Source organism: Dreissena polymorpha, chromosome 3, assembly GCF_020536995.1.
Source record: "Dreissena polymorpha isolate Duluth1 chromosome 3, UMN_Dpol_1.0, whole genome shotgun sequence".
NCBI lineage: Eukaryota > Metazoa > Mollusca > Bivalvia > Myida > Dreissenidae > Dreissena > Dreissena polymorpha.
Window position 1 is genome coordinate 3,616,451 of NC_068357.1, and position 18,164 is coordinate 3,634,614.

General features: G+C 33.6%; 2 protein-coding genes across 2 annotated transcripts; both read right to left on the reverse strand.

Moving 5' to 3' along the window:
- Window positions 1-10,101: 10,101 nt before the first annotated feature.
- LOC127875093 (acetylcholine receptor subunit alpha-type unc-38-like) lies at window positions 10,102-11,415 on the reverse strand. Its single transcript, XM_052419912.1, has 2 exons — window positions 11,229-11,415; window positions 10,102-10,769 (listed from the first exon to the last, which is right to left on the reverse strand). Exons 1-2 carry the CDS (start codon window positions 11,413-11,415, stop codon window positions 10,102-10,104), a joined length of 855 nt encoding a protein of 284 aa, XP_052275872.1.
- Window positions 11,416-15,889: 4,474 nt separating this feature from the next.
- Window positions 15,890-17,203, reverse strand: LOC127875099 (acetylcholine receptor subunit alpha-like). The gene is made up of 2 exons (XM_052419921.1): window positions 16,810-17,203; window positions 15,890-16,557 (listed from the first exon to the last, which is right to left on the reverse strand). Exons 1-2 carry the CDS (start codon window positions 17,201-17,203, stop codon window positions 15,890-15,892), a joined length of 1,062 nt encoding a protein of 353 aa, XP_052275881.1.
- Window positions 17,204-18,164: the final 961 nt, after the last annotated feature.

Consider the following 18,164-nt stretch of genomic DNA (forward strand, 5'->3'; position numbering starts at 1 on the left):
ATTAAAATCAAAAGAATTCCCTTCAATAATATAACCACACAGGGCGCATCTAGGGTCATTACATTTGGATACTCTTGGTTCTTGAGATGAAAAGTAAGATTTGGTTAACAGACGTTTTAAATTAGGTGGCTGTCGCTTACATTTTATTATCTTCTGATTTGAAATTATTTTATTCATAACCGGATCTGTTTGTAAAATGTCAATGTTGTTTTTTAATACGCCAAACAGTTCTTTATTTTTTGGATTTTGTGTTGAAATAAATGGAATTATATTACTCTTGTCTTTTTGTGTTGATTTTGAAAGTAATTCATGTTTAGGGATGGAAAGTGCTTTTTTAATACCTGTATTTATAATAGATTGTGGATATTTTCTTTGAATAAGGGAATGCTTAAGTTCATTTAAACGTTTTAGTTTAAGTTTATCATTCGAAACTATGGTGCAGATCCGTTTCGCTAAAGTGAAAGGAATATTTATCTTTGTGTGTTTATTATGACACGAGGTAAAATTAAGATATTGTTTAGAATCAGTTTCTTTGTAATATATATCAGTATTAATTTCAGTATTGTTTTTTATAATCAATATATCAAGAAATGGTAACTCGAGTGTGCTTGTTTGCATTGTAAACTTGATATCCGAATGTAAGTTGTTTAAAATAGTATAAAAGTTTTGAAGTTCATGGGGAAATTTTGTCTAGAAAATAATGCAATCGTCTAGAAATCTTTTCCAAAATGTTTTTATAAAAGAAAGAAATTCATCATTATAAATTGATCCAATTCTTGCATATAGTTTTTGTTCTAAAAATCACACTACCAATGTAGCGTATGTTGGCGCGAATTTAGTACCCATTGCAGTCCCTTTAGATTGGTTGTAGTACTTATCATCAAAATTGAAGTTATTATTTTCAAGTATTATTTTTATGCCTTCTTTTATAAACCGTTGCGAAAACCTTTCATTAACCGAATCTGGATATTTTTGAAGCCAATAATCAATAGCTTCTAAACCAAGAGTATGCGGTATATTAGAATATAAATTAATTACATCAAATGATACTAATGTACTTGACTCTGGAACTTGTGAAGGTATATGTTTTAGGAAATCTATGTTATTTGTTATATTGCTATTGACATATTTTACAAATGGTTTTAACAAGATATCCAATAAAGAACTTAAACGACTTGTTTCACAGTTAGTTCCAGCGACTATTGGGCGAAAATTTAAATCGTCTGGATCCATTAACTCTATATATTCTGAATTGCTATGTTTAATTGCATCCTGAATGATTTTACTTTTATGAATTTTTGGAAGACCATAAAATAGGCTTGTTTTCCATTCGAATTTTACTAAGAAATCATTTTCCTGTTTAGTTAGTTTATTATTTTCCTTTAGTAAATTGCGTATTTTTGAAAGTGTTATTTGACTACCATTATCAGGGATTTGTTTATAATATTCAACGTCATTTAACATTGTTAATAATTTTCTTCTATAAAAGTCTGTATTCATTATAACAATTCCGCCACCCTTATCTGCTTCTTTAATAGTTATGGATTTGTCTTCTGCTAATAAATCTATAGCTTTTCTTTCTTTTAATGATATGTTATGTTTAGTGTCATTTTCCATTTGAGAATGTTGAAGGCAAAGTGTTCGAGTAACATTTATATAATGGTCTAGTGTATTATTTCTATGTTTAGGTGGATAAAAGGACGTTTGATTTTTTACAATAGAATTGTTTGTATTATTATGATCACTATTATTAAAAAACTCTTTAAGCCTAAGTGATCTATGAAAATCATCCACATCTTTTATTTGATCATAAGAATCATTTTTATATTTAGGTGTTGGTGTAAATTTAAAACCCCTCAATAAGACGTCAATTTCAGTTTGAGATAATGATCTTTTTGAAAAATTGTAAATTTTTGTAAATAATTTTGAATTTTCAGCTAGGTTACCTAAAGTTTCTATGTCGGACTGCTCCACTCCCTGCCTCCTTCTAAAAAATCAACGTTAAATTCGCTTGGTTTGTCGTCGTTATCTTGCAATATGTCGTCGCTCGTATTGTTGTTGTTTCTATAGTTTCTTCTGTATGAAGACCTTGTGTTATCTCTTATATTGCTTCTGTTTGAAGTGGAATTGTTTCTTTGGAAATTGTTATGTAATTCGATGTTGGTATTATTAATTTTTAAAAGAACTTCTCTTACAATACTTTCCACATCTATATTTTGTAAACAGCTTGTTTGATTTTGTTGCAGATTTCTTCTTTGCGAATGTTGTTTATTGGTGTTTCTTTCTTCACTGTTGTAGTTGTATGTTGTTTTCAGATTTTGGTAGTTGGTGGTATTTTTTCGGACAGCATCCGCATATGAAGAGGGTTGATTTTTGTTTACGAAGTCTTGTTTTTTTTGAAGAATGGATTTTTATGTTCATGTTCCTTTATGAATTCTTCTTCGTATTTTGAAAGCCATTTTTCATTGTTTCCCCATCTTTTATGTGAAATTTCTTCATTTCGTTGCGTTTCCGTTTTCCAAAGTTCTACCAGTGTCCGTGCTGTTCTTCCGTTGCATTTTGAATGTATCAATTTGAATATTTCTTCGTCGATGCGCTTGAATTTCTCACAGTTTGAAGAAGCACGTAATGACTGCAATTCTGTTTGGATATTGAAGTCATTCAATATATATATATATATATACATATATATATATTAAAAGTAAAAACAAATGTCTAAAATGTTAAATATATATTGATATAGCCAACGCGTTTCGGACAGCTCATCAGGTCATAATACAATAAATTACAACTTCAAAATGTCATGGAGATTACGTCATATCAATTATGACGTCATGACGTCAATAAATATTAAATGAAATTAAATTGGGGTTTAAATACATGTATAAAATGTTGTTCTTATGCTAACCTAGCTGAAATATTGTTCGAAAATAGCTTATAAAATGGAAATATTTTAACTTTTGGTTCATAATGTGAAAATTCATCTAAAGGTTTAATTAAAGGCGTCTGTCTTGTTGAGGGGTCGCATTGGTTGTTCATGAACAGATCGCCTATTTCTAAGTTTATCGCCAGTTTGGTCTATATAATTTTATTTTGCATCCTTCGAATACTTATACATAAATCACTTTGTGCACATATATGTAAATATATCACATGACATATTTGTTTTTATTTTGAACACTTTGCCGTTAAAATCAAAAGAATTCCCTTAAATAATATAAACACAAAGGGCGCATCTAGGGTCATTATATTTGGATACTCTTGGTTCTTGAGATGAATAGTAAGGTTTGGGAACTTATTTGGGGCCTGGCAGAAATAGGTCGCTCTTGTTCAGAACTGTGGCATTTTTTGTCAGGAGGTGACCGTCAGCATCTTCCATAATATTGGCCTTGGGCCGACTGAACTTCGTAATGGTATTGATGGTACTGTAAACTTGTTTACTGGTACCCAATGTAATCTTTTTGTCAATGTTGATTCACGGCTCCTCGCTCCAGTTTAGCGTTTCTTCTTTCTTTATCTTCCTTACTGTCCTTCTAAATGTCTTTTTTTCTGTCCTAAAGTTCTGGCTTGTGCACTTCTTATATCTCAGCTCCCTTTTTTTGTTGCAGAGGGTCATGATCTCTGTCACCACCCATCGCTTGTTCTTCCTCCTGTTTCTTCAAAGAACTTCTTCAGCCGATCTGTGACTCCCACCCTTGAAATTCTTCAACTTCTGCTATATCTGGATCTTTCTGTTTCTCCAAGTCAAATGAAATGCGTGGTTTCTTGACGATACGCTTGTTTTGTTTAACTTAAGTTTGATAGTGGTGAGCACAATGTCATTGTCACTGCCGAAACTTGTTCCATCTGATGGTGAACCCCCTCTTTTGGGTGATGCCAGGTTGGCGTTTTGGAAGTTTTGTGTTGTCGCAATGTTTGTTTTAACCCTGGTGAGTTGATGGATCTAGTAATCACAAGAAGGCAAATAAACCTTACTTACTACTGTATCCGCCCTCTGTCTCTCGAATTAAAAAAAATCTACCTATCTTGGTTCGAACGATACCTTCCCTTACGCCCGCTTGCATGTCTGCCTACTGCTTTATATATGTCTATATGTAATGTTGTGTAAATAATACTAGTCTTTGCGACAGTTGTGTGTGCGTTTCGGTCGCTTACTGACCAGGTCATGTTCTTGACATTTGTAGTGAAAACATGATCAATTAAACAAGTATTTGGATTAAATGGTATACATGTGTTTGTGCACATTTTCAGTCAAATTCTAACCAATCGTTTAAGAAAAGTCTGCAATTTTGCATGACATTTTTTTCAAGAATGTTTTCATATTCCTACAATGTATTATCCTGACAATGTTTTTTTTTCAAAACTGTTAACGCAACTTGCTGATAATATGTTAACGGTACGGATCAGGATGAAGTACACATCTAATTATGGAAGAATCAAATACAGTTTTCACACAGCTGAATGGCGATAGAATGTTATCTATTCCAGACTACGGGACGATTTAAGTTCCCGTAAGCTGCGAAATGTTATAGGTCGAGTCATGTTCAATTCGTCACACAATGTTTTACAAGTTTAGGTTTGGATATGTTTGCGGGCATAGAAAACGTTCGTTATGTTTGATTTGATGATTGTGTTATAAATGAGTTGCTCTTACGGTACGAGGTAATTTTCATCCCCATGGCTGCTGTTACGAACGACACGTGTTCACTGAACTATTTTCTACAGTAAATATGAGTAAAAAACTTGTATTTTGTACAATTGTATCTATTGTCCTAAGAAAAGGCACTATATGCAGAAAATCCAAATTGTTCGCATACGTCTATATGACGAAACAACCCCCACAAGGGCTAGTACTATGAGAGTATCATCGATGCATGATTTAAAAGCAGATATGAAGAACATTTTCTTAAACATTAATGTTCAGAATTTCAAGGTGATATGTTTAGTTTAGTGTAACTAAAATTTTATAAGTGTTTCGTTATATGTGCCTCTGAGTCCTGTAAAGGAGCATTCCTTTTTGAGGCATGGCTAGATTTTAAATAACATGTCGAAAGTAATATATAAAAACGATGAAACGGTGTGTCCCACGAACCAGGTTCCTAGATCAATGTTCAAATTCAAATATAAGAAATGCAACCCTTACATGAATGAATTTGCTATCAATGATGTTTTTATGGAACGTGTCGTCAGTTATTATCATGATAATAAGACGAAATTACGAGTGACTATAAACATGCACATAGGTACCACGCCAAGGTCACACGTTCAGGTATTTTGTTAATCGTGTACATGTATGCGTACATGAATGACAAACAAATGTATCGAATTGATGACATTTTCATATACATTATTTATATACGTAATTGTTTTTTGAAACTTGTTTAGTTTCATAAAAACAAACTTAAATACAGTTTGATCGGGCCAAAGGCAAGCAACGCATGTTGCAATAAAAAAAAATATTGGATAATTTCCGAAAATATAGTTCCTTAGCTTATTTTACGAGTTCAAAATAAATGTATTGGAATACAAATCACACTACCATGATTTTTATAAAGAGCCGTCTGCTTTATGTTTTTCTAATGTAAAGTAGGCATTTGATATGAATAAACAGCACGACTGGTATATGTACATGTCACTTATTGTACTAGGAGGTAGCATCAAACAGATCAGTATTGCTCGAAACGAAATAGCAGACAAAAGCTTTTTCACACTCATTTGTTATGAAAAGCAAATAAAACGAACTTGCCACTTGAAACAGGCAGTACATCGAAAGAAAAGGAAAGCTATTATTTTTGTCCAAGGCTCGATGCTAAAGTAAACTTTTAAACAAAAACACCATTCATTTTTACATTAAGTAACATAAGTCCATAAACATGTGTTCTAGTTATACCGCGGCTTAATATTAAAATGGTTGTGGTTTAACAAAAAGGCCGCATGGGAAGAGTGGCAGTTTTCCTTAAATGACTTGCGGAAAAACTTTTTTACACCCTAGGAGTCAACTTTTTTTGTCCAATATTCATGAAACTTATTGTGAACAATTGTACTTATAATATCTCGGCCGAGTTTTAAACTGGTTCTTGTGAGGTAACGGCCTAGGTTATTTGGTCAAATTAACAAGGCATGTTGACACGCTAGAAGTTATATTTTGAGTCAAATCTTCCTTTTACTTGGTCTGATCATTCTAAGGATATTTCAGCAAAAGAATGCAAAAATTTGTTAAGTTGAAAAGTACAATCGAAATATACTGCAGACTGGAAAAAGTCGTCATGTGGTAAGTATTACGATTACTACATGCAGTTAAAGCAAGAATGTTTAAAAATCTGTGAAATGTGTACCATATTACGAGATAGTAAGCCTCGATAAGACGAATCTTACTCCTTATAAGGGGAATTTAAATTAAGAATAATTAGTAATTATTTTGAGTAGGTATATTTTGATAACAATAACTCATAATTCTGACCAAATATCCGGAAATACTATAATTATTGTTTTCCTATTGCAAAATTGTTACTCTGAAAATATCGTAATTACGAGACAATGAACTTATGTATTGTACATGATGTGACAAAAGAACGTCTTTATCCAATTCAATTAGACAGTAATCTCACACAACTTAGCCTTTTTATACGACAATCAAACAGCTTCCTGTCAGCAAGTCGACGTTCGGATCATAACTCAAACTGTTACATATTATTACATAGCTGAGTTTGTAAGATATTTTCTGGTATTGATTTTCGATCCCACCTGTGGTAAAGCACTAGCACATAATTGGCAAAGTATGTTATTTAGTGCCTGCGTGCAAATGGTTGTCCGAGATTGTCCGGACTTTAACTTCATCATTCATATTTTAAGTAATCCCAGGTATACACCCTATAAATGCGTCACATGGCGTATTGTTTGCTCAAACTCCTCACAAATGTTTACCATGTGGTCAATAAACTTTGCGTGAAAGAGAAGCGTCCATGCTTCAAAACTCATTTTCATTCTCTTCTCCAATGTTCACATTACAGATGCTACAGACTGTTGATTCATTCAAACGGCAATTTAGCGTACACATCCTCAAACGTTTCGCCCTGTTGAGAAGGCATGTTTCGTGAAATACTTGTCCTCAGCTGGTCAAAGGTAAAGCCATACTCATTTTCCCTTGACATATGATACAATGGACTTGCGCGTTGCAGTTCTCTTTTTAAATGCTTATACTACGATAATTGGTCCTTATTTTCAAATCATTAGATGAGAAGCATTTGTTAAATCAATTTACTTCATTGCTGTAATAATTATGTGTGTGTGTGTGTGTGTGTGTGTTGTTTTTGCTGTCTGTATGTATTTTGGTTTCCAATATTTATTCGTTTTTTGAGTGATATCTTTTTTTTCTTCAAAAAATGTGTACCAAATTCAGTGTATTCTTTTAAGACAGATTCCGCATATACCACAATTTTCAACATTTATAAGGTTTACATTAAACAGTGTTAAGTGCGAGCGCGTTGTCACGTTTGGAATAAGGAATACTATTATTTAAAATATGATAGCTGTCCTTCCAAGTCAAACGATTTATAAACACTAGCTCTGTTTATTTATTTATTCTCATTTATTAATGCACTCTTATGAAGTCATCAATTACACAAAGTAGTAATGTACACAAATGAGTGGTTTTACGTTTTCATAAAGTACCAACTCTCTTACCCACCCGCATGCACACACATACTCAAAAACACATACATAAACATGCACGCATATACAGGCGAGAAAAGAAAAACATATGAAAGTAAATAACACAATATAAAACATAGAAGTAGAATTTTACATTTCGCTGATGATAAGTATACTTCCTTTCTCACATATGTTCATAAACACATACACTTACACGCGCACACACATCACTCACACTCTCTCACACACGACATATATTCGATTATATGTTTAACAGTATTATGTATTATGGATAAATATAACAAAAATAGTAATTTCTTTCATCCTGTGTTTCTGTACTTTTCAATTAACAATACAGTTGAAAAAGAACAAACGAAAAGCGAACAAATACGACAACGATGTTTTTGTAATTGTACGGGCATTGTTTTATGAAAACTGTATATGAATATTAAGTGTCACTTAAATAATATTGATTGATGTGGATCAATTTTTGTTTGTGTGTTTCAATTTTGTTTAAAAAAAGGGCATTTCTTCTTCTGTGTGTATCCTTAACTTCAAATAATTTAAGAATATATTTAATTTTGCAATACATTTCTTTATTTTCATATTGAATATGAATACTTTCATCAAAATGATAATAAAATTGAGAACTTCACTGTCTCATTCAATTTCTGTATTTCAAAGGAAAGCAGATGTTTTATTATTTATTTCATTGTTGAATAAATGTTCTTTTTTTTGTTTTTGTTAAGCATGGGTTCACAGTAAAACGGTCAAAAAAGAAATGCTTTTATTGATAACCCAACGGGATTTCTCCTCGTTAACACCGTGCTTGTGATTCATGTTTTTTTCCGAAAACAGTTTTTTTAAAGAAGAAAAGAAAGTATTACTTGTAAATTTATTTGCTTTTTTTTAAATGTATACTATCATTTCGGCAAAAAATGCTTTATTTCGTGCACTTTTTAGTTAAAAGATTTATATTATACTATGATGCGGCTCCTTCGAGAATAATGCACTATTACTTTTGCCAGGGTATTCTGAATCCAAAATCTGACGTGAATATCAATAGAGAATAACAGATTACTGCCTGATAAAATTGTAATATATCAGGCAAGGCTTAGAATAATATAACGGCGGGGCTAGCCGAGCCGTTATTTTATTCGTCTCGCTTTTCTGTTTAGTATACCTCTATGTTCCCGATTTTAAATAAATAATAAATAAAATATCGCTAAAAAGCTGCATTATTAGCGTTTTAATAATGACGTCATGATCACTTGCGCTTAATATTTGTAAAACATGTTTTTTGCTGTTTGTGTTGCATTTTGAGTTTAAAATATATTATATCTTGGTATCAAATTTTTAGTTTTGTAGAATCTAATTCGAATTTACTAAATATGATTTCTTTATAGTTGATTCCGAGTAATATGACCTTCTTACTATCACCGACTGATACAATACTTTCCTGTTGAACTGACATAAAACAATATATCATTCAACGTTATATCAGTCAGATATCAATGCAGTGATATGATAAAAAATAAATATAGTGTTTTTATTTTTACCAAATGTTTGTACTTTAATGCACTTACTCAGCGACATTCGGGGTAACGGAATATACGAAATAAGGCGATACTACACAAAGTTCTTTAGAGGTATACAACGTTCAAAATCATAAACTCCTACACTGCTCGGCGAAAATAAAGCAAGCACGTCATGACTGCTTGCTGTGTGGTGGTTTAAAGAAATATTTTAATGACACAAATAAGAAAAATGTGTAATCTTATTTTTAGTAATATTACATAGATATCATTAAATGATCATTCTAATAAAATGTATTTTATGCGTTAAAAGCAGTTTTTTTATGCATATTCTTCCATTTTATTGATAGTGTCCTCTTCCTAAAATATGTTTTAACACATATACAAATTTCATGCTATCCTATTGAAATGCTTATAAATAGCCTATGTACATGTGTACCTATTGCTTATCAAAAAGCTTAAGCTACATAAATACAAATACTATTACAAATATTTGAAAATGTGCGTACACTTAATATACCGTTACTGTTATGCGTGAAAAATTATTCAAAATATAACTCGAGTTGATACTCCGTGTACATTACCAATTGATTGTCTTGAATATATATGTATCCTATATAATAATTGCATAATACGAACAATGTCAGTTGCATGACTTTACAATTTACTTACAATCGCACAACATATAAACACGTACAAAAAACCAAGCAAGACGTACTCAATACACGTTATACCAGATGACTTTGCTTGTCATAATACGTTCAATGTAGCATTCATGACTAATTCATCACAGAAAATTAAGACTTAACAAATTGAAGTATGCAACTCACTACTTACCCGTTGCTAAGGTGATTATGCACGTGTGCCTATACGCTTTTATTTGCGAATGTGATATTATTGAGAGGTTTATCACTTTTTAAGAATATGCCGTGACCATGACAATAATGGCTATTGTAAGGGAAACAACCCACACAGTAGAAATCACAATGCCAATTGAGTCCAGAGCCTCACTGACTGTCTTCCAGTTAACGTCCTCTAAATCAGCGTAATCCTCGTAAGCACTCGCCGTCGCATCATCAGCTCGTCGCTTGTTATTATGAGCGCTCGACCATTTTATGGCATCTTCATCAGACGCTCTTCTATTCGTTATTGCATTTTCTTTTGACAAATCGATTTCTGTAACGGCATCGGCTTTTATGCGTTTGCTTTGGCATCGAAATGATCTACGTCTGCATCTCCTAGCAGAGAAAGCTATGGCTAGATACATTTTGGATAAAGGTTGCTCAGCCGGTCGATGATAGATTCTGAGATTGAAGATCGTCATCATCACGATAAAAGTGCTCAATACAAGACTGCCAAGAAGGAGGTAGCATATGGTTGGTATTGGATTGGAAGATTTCGGAAGAGTGTCGTTAACAATTGTCATGAAAAATGCAATTGCAAGTAGAACTGTAATAGCAAATGAGACTCGTTCGCCTGAAGATGCGGGTAGAAAAAATACCAACACGTTCAGAACGCTCATGAAGAAAATTGGCAAAACAACGTTAACAATTACAAAAGTTGGCCGTCGTTTAAGATAAAGAACTACTCGATAGAAGTAAAATGTATCAAACATGACGCCCGTTAAGGTTTCCGTTTTATCCAACATCCACTCCGCATTTTCGGAGAATATTGATTTCGATACTTCAGTTGTATATGTATTTAATACAATTTCGTGTTTGTTAATTCCCCATGGATATAGATTTATTTCACATATCTGCGTATCAAATGGGTAATAAGTGACAGTAATATCGCAAGCCGACGAAAGAACTTCAGAAGGAGCAAAAATAGCCATACCATCGTATAAGTACCGGACATTAACCCAGTTCTGCATATATCCAAACGCAAAAGCATTGTCGATAGGCTCCGTCAAAACTAGATCGGGTTTCCACGTCGCGAATGATGGCACATTTATGGTGAACACTCCACCGTAATCAATAGGATTCCATCTCATGCGGTGATTATACCACTCCATTTTTAATAGACCTGATATTGTTAGTTTACCCATTACCTCGTCCACGTCTAATATTTGGAAAAGTTCAAACGAGACGTTTACGTCTGTTGGATAGGCGTGGTTTACAGCTGGACGCATGTTCTTGTTTTGACCGTTCAGCAAATTGTTGTAAAGTGCCTCAACTTGGTCCTGTGTCTGACATTGAATGAATCTGGGCAATAGCCAGGCTATCGCCATGAAGACGAGAGGTGGCATAATACCTTATTTTCTGAAACTAAAACGTAATTTTTGATATTGACACCGAAAACGTTCTAAAAAGCTGTTGTTGAAATATTTATTCGCATATATTAATTTTCTTCAATAATACGAACAAACTGGTTGATGCATTGGATGAAACGTTTATAAGAAGGTGGATGTCTGAAGTGATATCCCACATAAGGAATAAAATTAAGTACAATTAAAATGTTTGAAATATCCCACAATTTATAATAAAATTGTATGCCAGTAAGGCGAAACAAACATTTATTATTGTTGTTGTTTCGGTTTTTTAATGTTTTGAATAAATACCTTTTTTAAATAACATCTAACCTTACCTGACAAATTCTTTCTGCGATCTTCCTGCGTTGGGGTTTTTTGAGATGAATGGTTTTGTTACAGAATTACAGCTTAGAAGACTTTTACTTAACATGTTTTGCGAACATCAACTAATAAAAAAGTAAATATTAAACTTGCTTTCTTGTGTGTTTCCAGCGCCCGTTATTTAATTTTTAGCGTCGGGGATTCTTTTCTATATTGATAAGTTATTGGAAATCCTTAAGAAATCAATAAACGTCTTGTGTTCTTGTTTAAACAGTTAATTAGACAACTTCGTATTGTTCAAGTGAATTTGTTCAGCATAAGGTATCATTCTATGTTGAAATTTAATTTGAAACTGAACAAACAACGCATTCATACAGGTTTCACTAAACAAATGTTAATACATTAATAAATTATGATCATCCATGTTTTCTACAGATAAATAAATAATTGGTATTGAATCAGTATAATAGAAGATTGTAGTTTGTTTCGTAATTTTGTTTGTGAAACGCTAATTGATTTTAAGAAAATAATGGTTTGTTTTAAACTGATAAGAATTCGATAAATTGTCCAAGCTTAAACTCTATAACACGCGAGAACATTAGAAACATTCAATGCAATCATGCCTGTTCATACACTCGTTTTCGGCTTTAAAACACATACGTTGTGAAATTTAATAGTTAATATTTACTGAAATAATTATTTTACCATTTTATTTTTAGAGTTTGCTTTTCCTTTAAACATTCAGATGGATAATCAAATTGTAAATCTTATTGGAGTTTAAACAAAAAATGCGTGTTTAGTAATCGTTTTTTTCCAACTTATTTCACGCTCCATTGTAAATTTTAACCTCTTTTGTTAAACCATTTATAAATGTGTGTTTTTAATTGTCATCGTTCATGAATGGTGCAATGTTTGATTATGACAATATAAAGATTTACGTGTCTTAAATTATGTTGTGTGTGAACACACTACTTGAAATTTAATTTTAAAATTATTTCTTGCATTTAAAAAACTATAAAAGCTACAATACCTCATTGTGTATTTCCATAAAACATCGTCGATATTTTATACCGTAATTTGTACGCTGCTAGCGAAGGCGGACACAGGAGTTGACAGAGATCCTCTACCATCATTCAATAAACCATGGATGGCGAGCACAGAGTTGTTAAGAGTTAAAAGACAATCTCTTCCATCAGAGGACCAATGTAGTAGACCACAAGTGATAAGGGCGTCGCAATTTGCAAACGCGACCAGTGTTCTAACAACAGGTACGGTGATTTAGACAAAGTCTTTGTTCGAAAATGCAAGTACATGTGTTGAAGCTATTTCAGTTTGGTTAACATATTACGATGCCTAAACATTACACACATAGGAACTGGCATTTAGTTTCATTGTTAGACATATTATAGTATTGTGTTTAAGTGTTGTGCTGTGTGTATATGTTGTTCACAGGTCGTCCTCCTGTTATACTGTTGCGTTTTGTGCTGATTTCTAATGCCGTCTCTGAATTGAATAGCCATTTGTTCCCTGGTGGAAACATTTTATTATATTATGTCACAAATACAAGCTCAGGATGACTAGAAAGTGCTTCATCGTTAAAATTAAAGCCACTTTGTATTTATATTTATTTTCAATGAATACGTTATTTCGGTATAAATAATAGTCTATTCCTCTTCCTTTTCATCTCCAGCGCTGGAGAAACTTGTTGCATTTGAAATTTATTGTTAAAAAATCGTATCACATCGCAATGCCGCGAGGACGAAAGCGAAAGACGCCTGCGGAAGAGATGGAGGCAGCCTTGCTGGAGCCCGCGGTAGAAAACCCTACAAGTAATATCATTGATTCGAATATTGTGTCCACGACATTTCATGTTGTTCAATCTGTCGCAACTCCCAAAATGGTCACATGGTGTTGTGGTGATAGTGCGTTTGGGTCACTCCCAAGTCCCACTTTTGATCAAACTCGTTGTACGAGCGATGATGTCTTCGGACATGTTCCAATGCAGCTCCGACAACGCATTTGGAACAACCAGTTTGTAAATTTAACATTAATGTTAAAACGTTCATTGGAGTTGCAGGATTATTGTTCTGGTGGGGGGGATCCTTCACCAAGGACCAAATGGGACCATCGAGACAAGGCCAAGGGAGGACAAATCCCAAATTCAAAACATCAATCAATGGACTGATGCTTTTATCATTTTTATGTCTGTCTATATTGTTTCATATAGTCACGAGGCTCCAATTTGTTGAAATATATGTATAATATCAGGGAGGCAGCCAGCAAGCGTGCTGGCTTTGCTTGGCGTTCCTATGATATTCAGCTCCGGCAGGAAGTCAGCCCTGCATCCTTGGCTGAGATCAACACGGACCTCTGGTGGCGTTGTACGCTATCAGGGGATGGTGTGTCAGCCCCTAGTTGTACTGAAACGCCAAGGGGCAAGGAGTCGGTGCCTCGTGCCTGGACTTAAATGACGGCGCCTGCTATTGGCCTACTTGTCGATTCTCACATACATGTTCCCATTGCGGGGGGCAGTCACCCAGCCTCTTCCTGCTTCAAAAAGCAAGCATTTCCATCAGCTCGAGGGCATTCATTTCGATTCGCTACCCCAAGTTACAGACCCCGGTTCATACGAGGTGCCCACCGTGGTCAAATCCGCTCAGCAAGACCCCATTAGTTCAGACCTAAAGTCACTGGCTCATTCACCAATAAACTTAAGCCATCTTTCAAAAGCGCTTGCTAATTATGAAAATCGGGCTTATGCTGAGATACTTCTTAATGCTTTCTCATATGGTTTTAATTTACATTTCACTGGCCCACTGCAATCAAGAGATTCAACAAATTTGAAATCTGCTTTACAATTCAACTATATCGTTAAGCATAAAATAGATAAGGAAATTCTGGCAAGTTGGGTGGCTGGCCCTTTTCACGTTTTAATAATGACGTCATGATCACTTGCGCTTAATATTTGTAAAACATGTTTTTTGCTGTTTGTGTTGCATTTTGAGTTTAAAATATATTATATCTTGGTATCAAATTTTTAGTTTTGTAGAATCTAATTCGAATTTACTAAATATGATTTCTTTATAGTTGATTCCGAGTAATATGACCTTCTTACTATCACCGACTGATACAATACTTTCCTGTTGAACTGACATAAAACAATATATCATTCAACGTTATATCAGTCAGATATCAATGCAGTGATATGATAAAAAATAAATATAGTGTTTTTATTTTTACCAAATGTTTGTACTTTAATGCACTTACTCAGCGACATTCGGGGTAACGGAATATACGAAATAAGGCGATACTACACAAAGTTCTTTAGAGGTATACAACGTTCAAAATCATAAACTCCTACACTGCTCGGCGAAAATAAAGCAAGCACGTCATGACTGCTTGCTGTGTGGTGGTTTAAAGAAATATTTTAATGACACAAATAAGAAAAATGTGTAATCTTATTTTTAGTAATATTACATAGATATCATTAAATGATCATTCTAATAAAATGTATTTTATGCGTTAAAAGCAGTTTTTTTATGCATATTCTTCCATTTTATTGATAGTGTCCTCTTCCTAAAATATGTTTTAACACATATACAAATTTCATGCTATCCTATTGAAATGCTTATAAATAGCCTATGTACATGTGTACCTATTGCTTATCAAAAAGCTTAAGCTACATAAATACAAATACTATTACAAATATTTGAAAATGTGCGTACACTTAATATACCGTTACTGTTATGCGTGAAAAATTATTCAAAATATAACTCGAGTTGATACTCCGTGTACATTACCAATTGATTGTCTTGAATATATATGTATCCTATATAATAATTGCATAATACGAACAATGTCAGTTGCATGACTTTACAATTTACTTACAATCGCACAACATATAAACACGTACAAAAAACCAAGCAAGACGTACTCAATACACGTTATACCAGATGACTTTGCTTGTCATAATACGTTCAATGTAGCATTCATGACTAATTCATCACAGAAAATTAAGACTTAACAAATTGAAGTATGCAACTCACTACTTACCCGTTGCTAAGGTGATTATGCACGTGTGCCTATACGCTTTTATTTGCGAATGTGATATTATTGAGAGGTTTATCACTTTTTAAGAATATGCCGTGACCATGACAATAATGGCTATTGTAAGGGAAACAACCCACACAGTAGAAATCACAATGCCAATTGAGTCCAGAGCCTCACTGACTGTCTTCCAGTTAACGTCCTCTAAATCAGCGTAATCCTCGTAAGCACTCGCCGTCGCATCATCAGCTCGTCGCTTGTTATTATGAGCGCTCGACCATTTTATGGCATCTTCATCAGACGCTCTTCTATTCGTTATTGCATTTTCTTTTGACAAATCGATTTCTGTAACGGCATCGGCTTTTATGCGTTTGCTTTGGCATCGAAATGATCTACGTCTGCATCTCCTAGCAGAGAAAGCTATGGCTAGATACATTTTGGATAAAGGTTGCTCAGCCGGTCGATGATAGATTCTGAGATTGAAGATCGTCATCATCACGATAAAAGTGCTCAATACAAGACTGCCAAGAAGGAGGTAGCATATGGTTGGTATTGGATTGGAAGATTTCGGAAGAGTGTCGTTAACAATTGTCATGAAAAATGCAATTGCAAGTAGAACTGTAATAGCAAATGAGACTCGTTCGCCTGAAGATGCGGGTAGAAAAAATACCAACACGTTCAGAACGCTCATGAAGAAAATTGGCAAAACAACGTTAACAATTACAAAAGTTGGCCGTCGTTTAAGATAAAGAACTACTCGATAGAAGTAAAATGTATCAAACATGACGCCCGTTAAGGTTTCCGTTTTATCCAACATCCACTCCGCATTTTCGGAGAATATTGATTTCGATACTTCAGTTGTATATGTATTTAATACAATTTCGTGTTTGTTAATTCCCCATGGATATAGATTTATTTCACATATCTGCGTATCAAATGGGTAATAAGTGACAGTAATATCGCAAGCCGACGAAAGAACTTCAGAAGGAGCAAAAATAGCCATACCATCGTATAAGTACCGGACATTAACCCAGTTCTGCATATATCCAAACGCAAAAGCATTGTCGATAGGCTCCGTCAAAACTAGATCGGGTTTCCACGTCGCGAATGATGGCACATTTATGGTGAACACTCCACCGTAATCAATAGGATTCCATCTCATGCGGTGATCATACCACTCCATTTTTAATAGACCTGATATTGTTAGTTTACCCATTACCTCGTCCACGTCTAATATTTGGAAAAGTTCAAACGAGACGTTTACGTCTGTTGGATAGGCGTGGTTTACAGCTGGACGCATGTTCTTGTTTTGACCGTTCAGCAAATTGTTGTAAAGTGCCTCAACTTGGTCCTGTGTCTGACATTGAATGAATCTGGGCAATAGCCAGGCTATCGCCATGAAGACGAGAGGTGGCATAATACCTTATTTTCTGAAACTAAAACGTAATTTTTGATATTGACACCGAAAACGTTCTAAAAAGCTGTTGTTGAAATATTTATTCGCATATATTAATTTTCTTCAATAATACGAACAAACTGGTTGATGCATTGGATGAAACGTTTATAAGAAGGTGGATGTCTGAAGTGATATCCCACATAAGGAATAAAATTAAGTACAATTAAAATGTTTGAAATATCCCACAATTTATAATAAAATTGTATGCCAGTAAGGCGAAACAAACATTTATTATTGTTGTTGTTTCGGTTTTTTAATGTTTTGAATAAATACCTTTTTTAAATAACATCTAACCTTACCTGACAAATTCTTTCTGCGATCTTCCTGCGTTGGGGTTTTTTGAGATGAATGGTTTTGTTACAGAATTACAGCTTAGAAGACTTTTACTAAACATGTTTTGCGAACATCAACTAATAAAAAAGTAAATATTAAACTTGCTTTCTTGTGTGTTTCCAGCGCCCGTTATTTAATTTTTAGCGTCGGGGATTCTTTTCTATATTGATAAGTTATTGGAAATCCTTAAGAAATCAATAAACGTCTTGTGTTCTTGTTTAAACAGTTAATTAGACAACTTCGTATTGTTCAAGTGAATTTGTTCAGCATAAGGTATCATTCTATGTTGAAATTTAATTTGAAACTGAACAAACAACGCATTCATACAGGTTTCACTAAACAAATGTTAATACATTAATAAATTATGATCATCCATGTTTTCTACAGATAAATAAATAATTGGTATTGAATCAGTATAATAGAAGATTGTAGTTTGTTTCGTAATTTTGTTTGTGAAACGCTAATTGATTTTAAGAAAATAATGGTTTGTTTTAAACTGATAAGAATTCGATAAATTGTCCAAGCTTAAACTCTATAACACGCGAGAACATTAGAAACATTCAATGCAATC

Excerpts from the sequence above, each read along its gene's own strand:
- LOC127875093 (XM_052419912.1), bottom strand. The coding sequence starts at position 11,415 with ATGGCGATAGCCTGGCTATTGCCCAGATTCATTCAATGTCAGACACAG. Across the intron at positions 10,770-11,228 it reads AGACGTGGACGAGGTAATGG|TTCTTTATCTTAAACGACGG; the intron begins GTAAACTAACAA and ends TCTATCGAGTAG.
- LOC127875099 (XM_052419921.1), bottom strand. The coding sequence starts at position 17,203 with ATGGCGATAGCCTGGCTATTGCCCAGATTCATTCAATGTCAGACACAG. Across the intron at positions 16,558-16,809 it reads TGTCCGGTACTTATACGATG|TTCTTTATCTTAAACGACGG; the intron begins GTATGGCTATTT and ends TCTATCGAGTAG.